Below are 13,653 nucleotides of genomic sequence, written 5' to 3'. Positions count from 1 at the left end.
TACACTTCTAGATCACCCAGGGGCAGCTTCTCTAACAATGTGTTGAGCAGAACCTGAGACACCAGACGCTGGTTTTCGCTCAGCCACGTCTCTCTCATTGCTGCCTTGCGATCGAATCTGCGGGCAAGCTGTTCCAGTTTCTCCTGTCTTATGAGCTCATTTCGCAGAGCCAGTTCTCTTTCGTGTTCCGCTTTTTCCAGTCTTTCCCAGGCCTAGAGAGAAAAGGGAAAAAGCAGTTTCCTATCATGTTCAAAGAACCAACCTTGGCAACAGTTAACAGCTAGTATTTCTCAAAAAGACCCAATAACTCAGGGAAATCCCACTGACTCTTATGTTGTGAGAAAAAAAGTGCTCTCTCAGTTTAGTCTCATGGGAATACGCTCCCCTATCTGCATCTGAAGAACTTGTGTTGTATTTGGAAAACCCAGAAGTATAGACAGACATGGAGCAATATAACTAAATTATAAATTATCATCAACAGCTCTGATCATAAAAAGTTACTTTTCTTTGAGGTTTTTCCCCAAAACCCAGATCGGCTATGCACATTAAATTCATTTCTATGAATTTAAATCTTACTTCATATTTTTAAAAACCCACTTAAATGAATCTAAATGTGTATAACCGACCAACGGTTCTACATTTTTGAAAAATTTTTTCAATTAATATTTGTTTTTTTTTAAGATTTATTTATTTATATAAGAACTGGGGTAAGGTCAGAGGTACAGGAGGGTGAAAGAATTCATAAGAGACAGAGGGGGGGAGCAGAACAGGTAGACGGACCAAAGACACTGCTGAGAGGAGCAGCGGGCAGATCAGGAGAGGTCTGCCGCGCCATGTGTTTCTCCCTGGCCGGCAGGGAATCGAACCCATGCTGCAGAGGCTGCAGATAGCTTCACAGTGTGGTGCTCAACCTGTTGCATCACTGGGGAGGCCCTATTTATGTATTTAGTAACCTAACATCTGGTATGCAGCAGTGAAAATCAACATGTGTATATATATAAAATTTCTACTTGGAAATAAAGCTTAAGGTGAAAGTCTGTAATTTCAGACATAACAGGCTAACAAATTGTTTGATATCTTCTGTGATGGAAGGAGCCAAAGTCTTAAGGCTCAACCTCTAGAGATTAGGGCTCCAGATACACAAAATAAGGTTTCCAGTGCTCTTTTCTGCAATTTAAAGTTGCTTGAGTCAACTGTCTCAGACAGATAAGGTAAACTAAACATTTATCAGAGTAACATGGTTAAACAGGCTGCACCAGGGCTGGTTTGATAAAATCTAGCATCCCACCCAACCTCCAATAGACTGATCCACCAGAAGAGTTCACTGGATCCTTTGCCAACATCCGAGCAACAGCTTCCACTTATCCACTTAGCAGGCAGGGATAGGCCTTTCCAGTATCTTGTCCTCTTAGCATCCAAGACCCAGTGATTGAGAAGTGACCTAGAAAAGGTCAAAGGCCCAAACGGGAGACCAGAAGAATTGGCTTTACCTTGTTAATGTCAGAGATGAGCTTCCCCTCCCGGGGCATGTAGACCTTTTGATTGTTGGCCCTCATCTTGCTCTGGATAGTGAAAAGTAGCACTTCCAAGTTCCCCTTCTCTGTAAATCTAAGCACAGAGAAGAACAGACATAAACATCACTTACTGTATTTTATTCCTTGAAAGGGAAGAATTCATTTGCTTCAGAGGGAAAAAAAATATTCACACAGCCAAGCAATTTTAAAAGCCATTTATCTCTGGTCTGATTTATGTAAAATAAATGTTAAAGAAACCTCAGTGGGTTAGTTTTTGAGAATCACAGACCTCAAAATATGCCCAACTGTGGAATATTTCTGTGGCTGTTTCTATTACTGAGATTTATACTACTAGTCTTCTGCTAATCATCTCAATCAAAGTTTAGACCTTAAGTCTTGGACTAAAGACTTACTTCCTTCAGAAAGCAAGAGCTGAAGGTATTCAACAAGGACTATTCCACATGACTATCTAACATCATTTTCAATGGGTTTCAGAGGCCTTTGCAAGGAATTCATAATTGGATAGAGTTTTCAGAAAAAAACGAAGACTTTCAAACTATAATAAGCAAAAGAGAAGATCTACAATCCTTAATCAGCAATTATGAATTTTAAGATGTGAAAAGTCAAACATAGGGGGCCAGTGAAACCTGAAATGAACTGATAAAACTATTATCTTTATACACCATAATGTGAGTATCTGTATTTCATGACAGATTTATTAGTGGGCTTGATTATGGGTTATTGCCTTACACCTACCTTGAGTCTTTAATATATATGTACTGTGCTATTTTCTAAAATCTAAAAAATTATGGAATTCAGAAACATATTAGACACAAAAGGTTTAGTTAAGGACATGAAACTTGTATCATTTCTTAGAATTCTCACATATCACGCACTTCACGTATTCCAGCATTTGTACTGGAAAGAGATCACAGAGGGTATGATTTGTAATAAATCTGAGCACTCACAATCAGATGATAGGAACAAGACAAGTCACTGCTGAGAGGCACTGAGAGAGGAGATAACACAGATCAGAAAACAGGTCTGCGGCTGTAGATCTCACTCTCCGCATATTAATGGCAATGCATTTCAACTGGTGTCTTACTTGGGTGGTTTCTCCACAGTGCGGTAAGTGTTGAATGCCTGAAGTTGTTGTTGAACCCCGACCAGTGAATTGGCAAATTTGCGATTGTTCAAAATAATGATGGTTTGTTCAATCCACTCCAGAAGGTCAGAGGCAAGTGATTCATACTTTTCAATCATTTTTTCAGTTTCAATAGCATTGTCAAGCACCTGTGAACAACAGTTAGAAAAATGGAAAAGCAAGATCATATCACTATGTAAGGAAACACGGCTGCAACTATATGGGATTAAATGCAGACTCAGTGCACTGGCTTTGAAACAGTTCTATTCAACTTTGGCACTAAACTCAGGAACCATTTATTAACAGGTACTCAGACTCTGTGGCTATTATTAGCGAGCAATGACAGCCTGACTCAACTATAACAGTTCTGTAGCTTCCTGACACAAGGTACAGGGTCTGTGATGCTGAATGGCTCCTGCAGCCTAAATGCCAAAATTCCCAGATAAATAAGAAAGGGCTTCATTTTGGTTGATCCCATCCCAAGATAACGTCACCTGGTCTGAAGTGTCTTAAAAAACAGGGCAGGTGAATGCCAGTCAAGTGAGAAATAAAGACATCCTAACTGTGGCTTTTCACCTTAGGAAAAGTAGGACTCATGCCCATGACACCAGCCAACTCAGCTGGACTTTCAATGACAGAATTTTCTGGTAAGATGAGGAGAGTGTGTTTCTGGTTTGAGATCTCCCTCAAATCCCTTCTTAGGTAAGCCCTCTGACCTCCTGATACTCTTCAGGATAAACAGGCTTACTTTTCCCTACCATGTAAAGAAGTCTACCACAAGCTTCTAGTGGCTGAATTTATGAGTTAGAGGGAGAACAAGGTGCTCAGTGGCTGTACATTAAGACATGAACCATAACTGCGTCTCATGACTTATAAAACTAGAGTGAACTTACCTTTCCAATTCGTTTTCCTTCAACAGCCAAGGCCTTCATCTTAGAGAAGTAGTGGTAATAAGTCACCACATAAGTGATGATGGACTTCTCATCAGGGTGGTCCACACTGATATCTATAATCCAGGAAAGATTCAGTTCAGTCTATTGCTCACAGGTAGCAGAACAACCCACACCTTTATTTTTTTGTACCCAAGAGTTCTGTCATTAGTGCATTAATTACAAGGATAATGGGGATGAAACTGTTCCACTGACTCTTCTGTTACATGAATATTCATAAATTCCTTCTACTGTTATAATAGAACATAAAAATCTTTTCAGACATGGCCCTTCCTAAAGCATCTAAGGAGCCAAGAAGGCAAACCATATGCAAAACAACTACAGAGAGATGAAGAACAGTTAAGAATTCAGTCAGAATTCTAAGCAAGGTGGCTGGCTCCCAGACACACCATGTTTATCTCACTGCCTATTGCCACCTCCCTGAGATGGGCTTGTGCTTCCCAAATCTTTTTTTTTTTAAAGATTTATTCATTTATGCATATAAGAGTTGGGGTGCAGGCCAGAGGTGTGGGGGGGTGATGAGAGGATTCACCAGAGACAGAGTGGAGAGCAGAACAGGCAGACTGACTGAAATATACTACTGACGGGAGCAGTGGGTAAGGCAGGAGAGGTCTGCTGTGCCATGTGGGTCACCCCTCTGGCCAGGGATCGAACTCATGCTACAGTGGCTGCGGAACTCATGCTACAGTGGCTAGCTTCATAGTGCTGCAACTTAATCCCTTGAACTACCAGGGGTGCCCATTTCTTTCCAAATCTTTATTTCTGTCAATGGCACCAGATTTTCTCCCACTCAGTTGTGGGACATCTTTATTTACTTGTTATCCATACCCACTTCACCAAGTTGGGAGTCTGGATGATTCTATTTATGGAATCCTTATCTTGTTATTCACGCTTCAAAGCAATGGCTACTGCAAATAGTTTCCCTAATACCTAATTCACATTACAAATGGCACCAAGCTGATCTTCCAGAAGCACAGCTGTGAACATATTTCCTCCTAGTTCAAAATTACTCGAAAATGCCCTGTGGTCTCTAGAATTTGCCATGACTTTTCTTCCCTTCCTTCCACTTACTGAGTATTTATTGAGCTTCTTCTAAGCACCAAGCATTATGTCAAAAACTTCCAATTCTATTGCCTTCTATTTCTTCTTAGACACTATGTATTTCAGCGAAACCAGACTAGTCACCATTCCCCAAACACACTGCACAATTCCAGTATTCCTTCCCTTTATTCACAACTTTCCTTTGCCTGAGATGGCCTTCCCCAGCCTTCTTCCTATCCTTCCAGGCCTCACTCAAAAGTTACCACTCCAACATACCACTCCAACTTCTGATCCCTACAGCTGCAATTAATGTCTCTCTCCTCCGTTCTCTTCAGGACCTCATTTCTATGGACCACAGCGCATATTCTGCCAGGTAATTATTTATGCAGGCTTCATTTCTCTCATAAGACTAAGTCACTCACAAACTCAGGAGCTCACTAAGCTGGTCTTAGTAAGCTGGTCTTAGTAAGCTCTGCACAATTATGCCTACCAAATTCCTAATGTGTTGTCTTGTTGGGTAGTCAATAAATATTTATTGAGTCAGATAGCAAATGAGTGAAGACAGCCAATATTCACGCAAAGTAATCAACTTGGGATAGACCAGGAACGCACAGGATGGCCCTTAATAATTTGGGCTCCTTTTCAATATGCTTTTTACAAGCACCTTCTATTCCACCCTCCTGTCAGTTCTGCATGAGGTGGGACTGTGGCAACACTCCACAGGGCTGGAAAGGTCCCTGCCCAGTATCACTGAGGCTAGCAATGGCAGAACCAGCCAGAACTACAGAGACTTCCCAACTTATGGGTCCCTGTGGCCAACTCCTGCACCAGCTCAGTCCTGTCCACATATGCACCAAGGAGAATTAGAGGAAGGCCAGAAAAAAATGCAGTCTTTATAGGCAATTTAATAAACAAAAAATGTTGACATAACTGGGAAGGAAGCAGCAGGCAACACTTTGTTAAAAAAAACTTGTCTAGGGCCTCTCTGATGGCACAGGGATTAAGGACACAGCACTATCAAGCTATCGCCAGCCACTGCAATATGAGTTAGATACCCGGCCAGGGAGCTAACCCACATGGAGCAACAGACCTCTCCTGTCTCACCCGCTGCTCCCCTCAGCAGTGTATTTCAGTGGATTCACCTGTTCTACTCCCCACTCTTTTCACTCTGGTGACTCCTCTCACTCCCATCCACCTCACCTCTGGCCTGCATTCCAGTTCTTGTATGCATAAATAAATCTTAAAAAAAAACCAAAACCTGTCTACATTGTATTTTACTGCTGCATTCAGGGGGACTGGACAACTAATAATAGTTAAGGATAACTAATAATAAAGATCAAACCCATAAGCTAAGTGACATCAACTTAGCCTATGTGTCTTTTTAGCTTGTCTTGTGATTTGGGGACATCAATGTCCCCTCCCCCCCTTTTTTAGATTTATTTATTTATGCACACAAGAGCTGGGGTACAGGCCAGAGGCACAGGGGGTGAGAGGATTCACCAGAGACACAGTGGGGAACAGAACAGGCAGGTGGACCAAAGTACACTGTTGAGGGGAGCAATGGGCGAGTCAGGAGAGGTCTGCTGCACCATGTGGGTTGCTCCCTGGCTGGCCAGGAATCGAACTCGTGCTGTGGTGGCTGTGGATAGCTCCATAGGTTGAGTCTTAAACCTTGTGCCACCAGGGAGGCCCAACAATGCCCTTTTCATACTAAGTAATGATTAGAAAGATTAATGAACAAGTTACGAAAAAACTCTGTCATAGTGATTAAAAAAAATGCTGCTTTATCAAACCACAAAGTGCTCAGGCCAAGGAAGAACTTCCCATAGGAAGGTAGGGGTTAAGTACAAAGACTTATCACAGCCTAAGGAATTTCAGTTTTCAGTTTATGTTGAGAAATCATTTAATGGATTAGGACAAAGATAATTTTATCTCAGCTTCCTGTAGTGAATAGATCAGTGAATCTAATGCATTGAAAATACCAAGAAGCCTGCTTGGCAGCCTATGACCTCAATCTGCCCTTGGGGAATTAAACTTCCTGTTTTATATTTATAAGAACTCTAAACTTTCACTCATATGCAGTTTTCTCTAATTTTTGCTTACAGATTAGAGGACCTATGAAGCTCTAACACTACAAACAAATTCTCTTACATTTTTAAATGCATCTCAAAATTAGAAAACATTACCTGTGATGATTTGTGCTAAAACACAGCATAGACTTAGGATTTGATTAGACAAGGGAGTTACAACTTGTGGAACTGCCCCCACATTGTTCGGTCTCTGAGGCTCTGCTGCAGGGACCCAGAGAGAAAGAGAAGCTGCATGTACAGAATGGAATGCAGTGTTGCCAAGAGAGACAGCCAGAAGAAAGAACTGTTATTCCTTCTTCCACCCCCCAATTCTGCTTTTCTGATGCACCTTCCTCATTTACACTGACTTTTGCTCATAAGCAGACATTGTACAATCTCCTGATAGGTCCCCAGCCTCCAATCTCCAACCCCCTGTAAACCATGCCACTTGCCACAAATATCAGTTAAAAAAAGCATTCATCAAAAGCCTGTGCAGGTTCTCTTCTGTGAGCACAGCTGCTAAGAACTTTCAGTACCTCTCTCCTGCCTTCTGAATAACCTCTAAAGAGCTGAACCCGTTGGGACATTTCCTGCCTTCTTATTATTACCAAACACTAAACCCAATGAACTGTTAGTCCCCAAATACACCATCTTCTTTCCTGGTTCTGCACCTTTGTTCATGAAATTTCCTGTATCTAGCACGGCCTCTCCTTTACCACGTTTAAGACATAAGCATCTTTCAAGCCCTTGTCACATGCAACCCTTTGAACAAATCCTCAAGTAACTTCCATACCAAAATTAAGTCCCTTTTCCTTGGTTATTTTCCAAAGTATACTGTACACACAAAACAAACTGATACAAAGCAGATTACTTTTATTAGACCCTCCGTTCTGGAGATGCTAAAAACCTGCCTTTTAACCTCAAGTCCTTACCCTCAGGATCCAGCAGTTTGGTGAGGCCAAGGTGTTGCTCTGCCAGGTTAAATGCATTCTGCAGATTGTAGTGTGCATTGGATTTCTTTAGTTTGTCAAAATCTATCAGGTCAGGCCTATATAGAATAAGAGCAGAACCAAAATGATCAAATGAACCATAATCATTACTCCAAAAGCACTAAATTCACCACTTAAGAGAAGTGAAATTCTATATTATTTAATCATCAAACAATGAAACCTGACTTTTGAATATACACTTCAATATTTATTAAGAAAACTAAAGGTAGTGAGTGAACTTGGGTATTTTGTTTGGGAGAATTTTCATATTCTCACATGTTCCTCACATGGAATGCAGGACTTTCCACAGTGGTGCCAACAGCTAAGGCAGTGGACAAAAGGATCAAAAGTCACCCCTGGTATGCTACAGAAATGTGTCAACATCCTAACACAAAACTGCTTGTGTGACTTCTTGGGACTGTATGACTTCTCGGGACTTACCGGTGTTTATGTATCAGTGCATTGAAGGCCATGCCATCCCTCCAGCTGGTGGTGAAATTATGAATGTTGACATTGGGGTACCTGTCAGAAAAAGCAACAGAATTATCAAAGAGAGGTTTATGCTTTTGTTAAATGCAGTGTTTAAAAAAAAAAAAGTGTGTAATAAGCACTGTAAAAATCTGAGGCAGAGATTATTAGCATTAACAATCAAGTCAGAGCAAGCATCATCTCAGCTTCAGCTTGCTGTAAATTAAAAATACACAATCATGTGACCTTTCTTTTTCAATAATTCAGACAAAAGATGTGAACTGTGTCCTAGATCTAAAACACCACTGTTACTGAGGAAAAAGTGACCACAACCTAGACATCTGAAGCCTTTTTGCTTCTTCTTGCCTTCAGGATATCAGGACAATGTAGTCGCCGAGAGCCAAACTTACATATTGTTTTGGGAGAGAGGAAGTAGGTAGTATTACCAGTTTATGGGATGAAGTTTTAGAAATCAAGTACCTTCCTGCAAAAAATCCCTACCATTTAGCTATGCTATACCATACTGATGATTAATAAAACTTTGTATCTGTGATTTGAGTAAAGGTTCCTGTTAACTAATCTCCATACTAGGCCGCATGCTTGCTACTGTTGACTAAGCAAGTCCATTACAGTTACATTTGTCCTCCAAGTAGTTCTGAGAGTAACGTTCCAGTTAGCCTCGTACAAAAACAGTTCTCAATAAATACCTATGAGACCTGACAATTTCAGTGAGCAACATAAAAAATGCTGTTCTTAAAATATGTATTTCACTGAAATTTTAATAGAATCAAGGGAAGGAGAACTGAGACAGACAATAAATGAAGAAAACGCAATGTTTGAGGCACAAAGCTCCTCAAAGCAGCAGAAATTAAAGGGACAAAAAACCCACAAATCTTTGTTTTAAATAACATGGATGTGATTCCTAAAAATGGTTTGCAGTGTTTTAAAATTCAGGATCTACTGCATTCTGGCATTTCCTTAATAAAGACAGGGAAACTTCTGTGGAGATAAGCCCAGAATATAAATCACAATTCCTTCCACTCTTGAGAGCTGAAATGTTAATCAACTGTTTATGACTTAACAAGATTTCTCAATGGAGACTTGTCAACACCTATTAGTGATGACCACAGAAGAACTTAGTGCTATGAGAAGCAATTCCTAATCCCGTTTGGGTTCACACTCACCCAGCTGTCTTCATCTGGCACCATAACAGCAATGCATCCTTGGCAGATTTCTTTTCTTTGTTGTCTTCAGTCTCCACACTGATATCCTGGATCTAAGAAGTACAAAGAAAAAATAAAGAACATATGGGTCATCTGCCTCATAATGACAAGTCACTGAAGAATAGGTTTGTATGCACATAGAGAGCAAACTTTACACCAAAGCCCAGCCCTGAAGACTAACTACTGAGTGTTAATTAATGGTAACTGCAGTTACCATCAGGGTTCACCTCAAGAAATACCAATCAGAACTGGCTTTTCTACTTTGCATAAAAATAAGGCAGAAGTGAAAACTAATTACCTGTGCGAGTTCCCAGCACCAATTAGGGATCATTTCTACTTTCAAGCTGATCTTTCTAACCTCAAATTAGCACAGTGGTTCATACAGTAGCCCTTGAACCTTATCAAACCCCAGAAAAACATTAACTTCAGTTTTTCATAGCCAAGCATTTTCCACACCATTAAAGAAGGGTATGACCTTCATGGAGGAAGACTGTATATACCATTTTCTGAAAGTTGACCCAAATCTAATAAAAGATGTAGTTGAATACTTTGCTTCCATGGGCTGCTATGGTCTAAATAGCAGCACCTCCTAACCCCTAAATTCTAACCCCTCTTAGTAGGTGGGGTTTTTGCAAGGGGCTTAAATCATGAAGGTTCTACCTTCATGAGATCAGCCACTTATCAGATTATAGTGGATTGATGCACTGTAAGAGGCTCCAGAAAGATCCCAAATGCTTTCTATCATGTGAAGATACTAGAACTCTGTGACCTGGAAGAGGTTCCTCACACAATCAAGCTGGCACTTTTCACATTTCCATCCTCCAGAACTATGAGAAATAAATTTCTATTATCAGAGTTACACAGTCTGTGGTTATAGCAGCCCATATGGACTAAAACAACCTGTATCCATAAGCCATTCACAGACAGCATATTTTCAATACTACACACAGAGCCTGGTCTACTGGCATCCAGGTCAGACTGCCTAGATCTGAATCCAGGCACCAACACCTACTGTGTGTCCTTTGGCAAGTTCCTGTGCTTCCAATCTGAGGAATGGCCACATTAACAGTGGCTACCTATGTAAATGAAAAAAGAATATGAAGTGCTGAGTGCAGAGTCAGGAACCACAACTTTGAGTGCTTTGGCTACCAGTCATGTGATTTTGCACAAATGCTTTAAATACCCATCTGTCTTTAGCATCTTGCCTATAATAATAAAATGTGGAAATGAGGGCTGGAGGTATGAGGTTGGCCTATGAGACCATCCATCATCTTTCAGCTCTAATCATTCCAAGATTCCTTGCCCTGGCCCCTATAAAATGTCGTTCCATTTAATCTATAAACATGCCCATGATTATTTTTGAAAGATAGAGAAGATGAAATTTAAGATTAGTAACTTAGAAACCTTCAAGTAGGGTGAAAAAAATCTAGGAACTGAAATAATTACATTTAGAGTCTCCATTTTTAACTGTGATAAGTGAAATCTGAGTTTACATAAACTGCAAGTGGACGTGAAAGAACAACTCTCACTCAGACTTAAGACGCAAACTCACCGAAAAAAAATGGGATTTTATACACTAACCACTGTCAAATTTCTTATGCTTCTGTGTGAAAAAGGAAGGTTTCCAGACTTGTTGATCTAGAAGCATCATCTACCCTTCTGAAATGAAGACAGCTCCTTATTCAGATGAGACAAACTCAAAAGATTTTCATTCTACTTTCTCACACCATGTTTTAGGGGACAGCAGAATAAAACCTGTGTGTTGTCATCAGTACTTAAGAGATGCCTCCTGAACACATCCTGGGAGTTCTGGACTCACACACACATATTCTCACCCACCCCACCATGTAGTCCAGGAATCTTAAGACAAGGTGGTCTATTTATGAGGTGGGGGAAAAAGAAGAGATCTTTGTAGGTTGTATGGAGAAGCTTTACAGAGAGGCAGAACGTGAGCTGGGCTTTGGCTAATGCAGAATCAACACACAAAATTTATGGAGTAGCCTGAAAAAAAATGAAGGGAATGGAGGCATCACATTCCCAGACTTCAAGCTATACTACAAAGCCATAATCATCAAAACTGCATGGTACTGGAACAAGAACAGACACACAGACCAATGGAACCGAATAGAAAATGCAGAAATAAACGCACAGATTTATGGTCAACTAATCTTTGACAAAGGAGCAAAGAATATGCATTGGAGCAAAGAAAGTTTGTTCAATAAATGGTGCTGGGAAAACTGGGTCGCTACATGCAAAAGAATGAATCTTGACTACTACCTCACACCATGCACAAAAACCAACTCAAAATGGATTAAAGAACTAGACATAAGACCTGAAACCATAAAATACATAGAAGGAAATATAGGCGAAACACTACATGATATGCACATCAAAGACATCTTTACAGACAAATCACCCAAAGCAGTGATAGCGAAGGCAAAGATCAACATCTGGGACTACATCAAATTAAAGAGCTTCTGAACAGCAAAAGAGACAATAACAAAAACAAAGAGAAACCCCACTGACTGGGAGAACATTTTTGCACCCAACACTAATGATAAAGGACTAATCACAAAAATCTACAAAGAGCTGATGAGACTCAACAAAAATAAAGAAAATAATCCAGTCAAAAAATGGGCAGAAGAGCTAAAAAGAAACTTCTCTGAAGAGGAAATGGAAATGGCCAACAGACATATGAAAAAATGTTCAACATCACTTGTAATCAGGGAAATGCAAATCAAAACTACAATGAGATACCATCTTACACCAGTGAGAATGGCACATATTAAAAAAACTAGCAACAACAAATGTTGGCGAGGATGTGGAGAAAAAGGAACTCTCCTGCACTGTTGGTGGGAGTGCAAACTGGTCCAACCACCATGGAGAGCTGTGTGGAGATTTCTGGACCTACTAAACATAGAGCTTCCATATGATCCAGCAATTCCACTCCTAGGTATTTACCCAAAGGACACAGAAACATCAATTCCAAAGAGCACCTGCACCCCTATGTTTATAGCAGCACTATTTACAATAGCTAAGCTTTGGAAGCAACCCAAATGCCCAAAAATAGATGACTGGATCAAGAAGATGTGGTACATATATACCATGGAATATTACTCAGCATTCAAAAAAGATAAACACATGCAATTTGCAGCAACATGGATGGCGCTGGAAGGGATCATGCTCAGCGAAATAAGCCAAAAAGAAAAAGAAAAATACCGGATGGTCTCACTCATAGCAGGAATCTAGAAAACTTAAATAAGGGACCAGGAAAATGAATAACTATAAGAAAGTGAAAATCAAAATCAACAAAAAACTATGAACCAGAGACACCTTTTGAGGGGTGGGTGGCGGGAGGGGAGGGATTGGGGTCAGAATGGGGGGGGTTGCAATTGTATGGGGAATATAAAAATAAAATTTATTATTTTTAAAAAAAAAGAAAAAAAATTTAAAGTGGAAAAAAAAAAGAAAATGTGGTACATATACACCATGGAACATTACTCAGCATTCAAAAAAGATAAACACATGCAATTTGCAGCAACATGGATGGAGCTGGAAGGGATCGTGCTCAGCGAAATAAGCCAGAAAGAAAAAGAAAAATACCAGATGGTCTCACTCATAGCAGGAATCTAGAAAACTTAAATAAGGGACCAGGAAAAAGAATAACTACAAGAAAGAAAATATCAAAATCAACAAACAACTACGAACCAGAGACACTCTATGGGGTGTGGGGGGCGGGGAAAGGAGGGATTGGGTTCAAAATAAGGGGGTTGCAATTGTATGGGGAATATAAAAAAAATTAAAAAAATAAAATAAAATTGGATAGCAAAGGAAAAAAAAATTATACAGTGGGTGATGACTTAATAAAATTGCTGGAGGAGGTTGGGTAAAGCACCAGCATTGCTGGCCATGTGGTGACATCAGCACCCTATGCCTCTTACCTCAAGACAAAGGAAGAAAGTACATACCAGCATTTACAGGTTCAAGTACAGAAAAAGGCAGCATGGCAGGAAGCTAATTAGTCAATGACTCAACCCAATTCAGGCTGAGAATCCTGGAAAGGGCCGCCTATGCCAGCTCCCCTACAAGGGCACTGACCCGATGTCGAGAGGCCTCCGACAGGATGCCTTCATGCTCTGATTACTACAGGCCAATAGAACTTTTTACTCTACAAAACTCAAAGGCTCAACAAAGAGTGTCCTAATTTTACCTCTGTTGGCCTAAGATCCAAGAGCAAATAATTAGTGAATTCAAT

The 13,653-nt window shown here is 40.3% G+C and overlaps 1 protein-coding gene across 2 annotated transcripts in view; it reads right to left on the bottom strand.

Moving 5' to 3' along the window:
* The window catches only part of SPTBN1 (spectrin beta, non-erythrocytic 1), a 148,275-nt gene that overhangs the window by 42,633 nt on the left and 91,989 nt on the right, over positions 1-13,653 (bottom strand). For both annotated transcript variants that reach the window (XM_054701455.1, XM_037527414.2), the window contains exons 4-10: positions 9,360-9,451; positions 8,149-8,229; positions 7,651-7,766; positions 3,552-3,664; positions 2,620-2,807; positions 1,491-1,608; positions 54-212 (exon numbers count right to left, since the gene is read on the bottom strand). In XM_054701455.1, the coding sequence (XP_054557430.1) occupies positions 54-212; positions 1,491-1,608; positions 2,620-2,807; positions 3,552-3,664; positions 7,651-7,766; positions 8,149-8,229; positions 9,360-9,451 (867 nt within the window). The remainder of the gene's footprint in view (positions 1-53; positions 213-1,490; positions 1,609-2,619; positions 2,808-3,551; positions 3,665-7,650; positions 7,767-8,148; positions 8,230-9,359; positions 9,452-13,653) is intronic.

This window comes from Talpa occidentalis, unplaced genomic scaffold (assembly GCF_014898055.3).
Source record: "Talpa occidentalis isolate TD23 unplaced genomic scaffold, MPIMG_talOcc4v2.1 talOcc4.5, whole genome shotgun sequence".
In the NCBI taxonomy this organism is placed as follows: Eukaryota; Metazoa; Chordata; class Mammalia; order Eulipotyphla; family Talpidae; genus Talpa; species Talpa occidentalis.
This window is presented reverse-complemented; position numbering and strand designations above follow the sequence as displayed.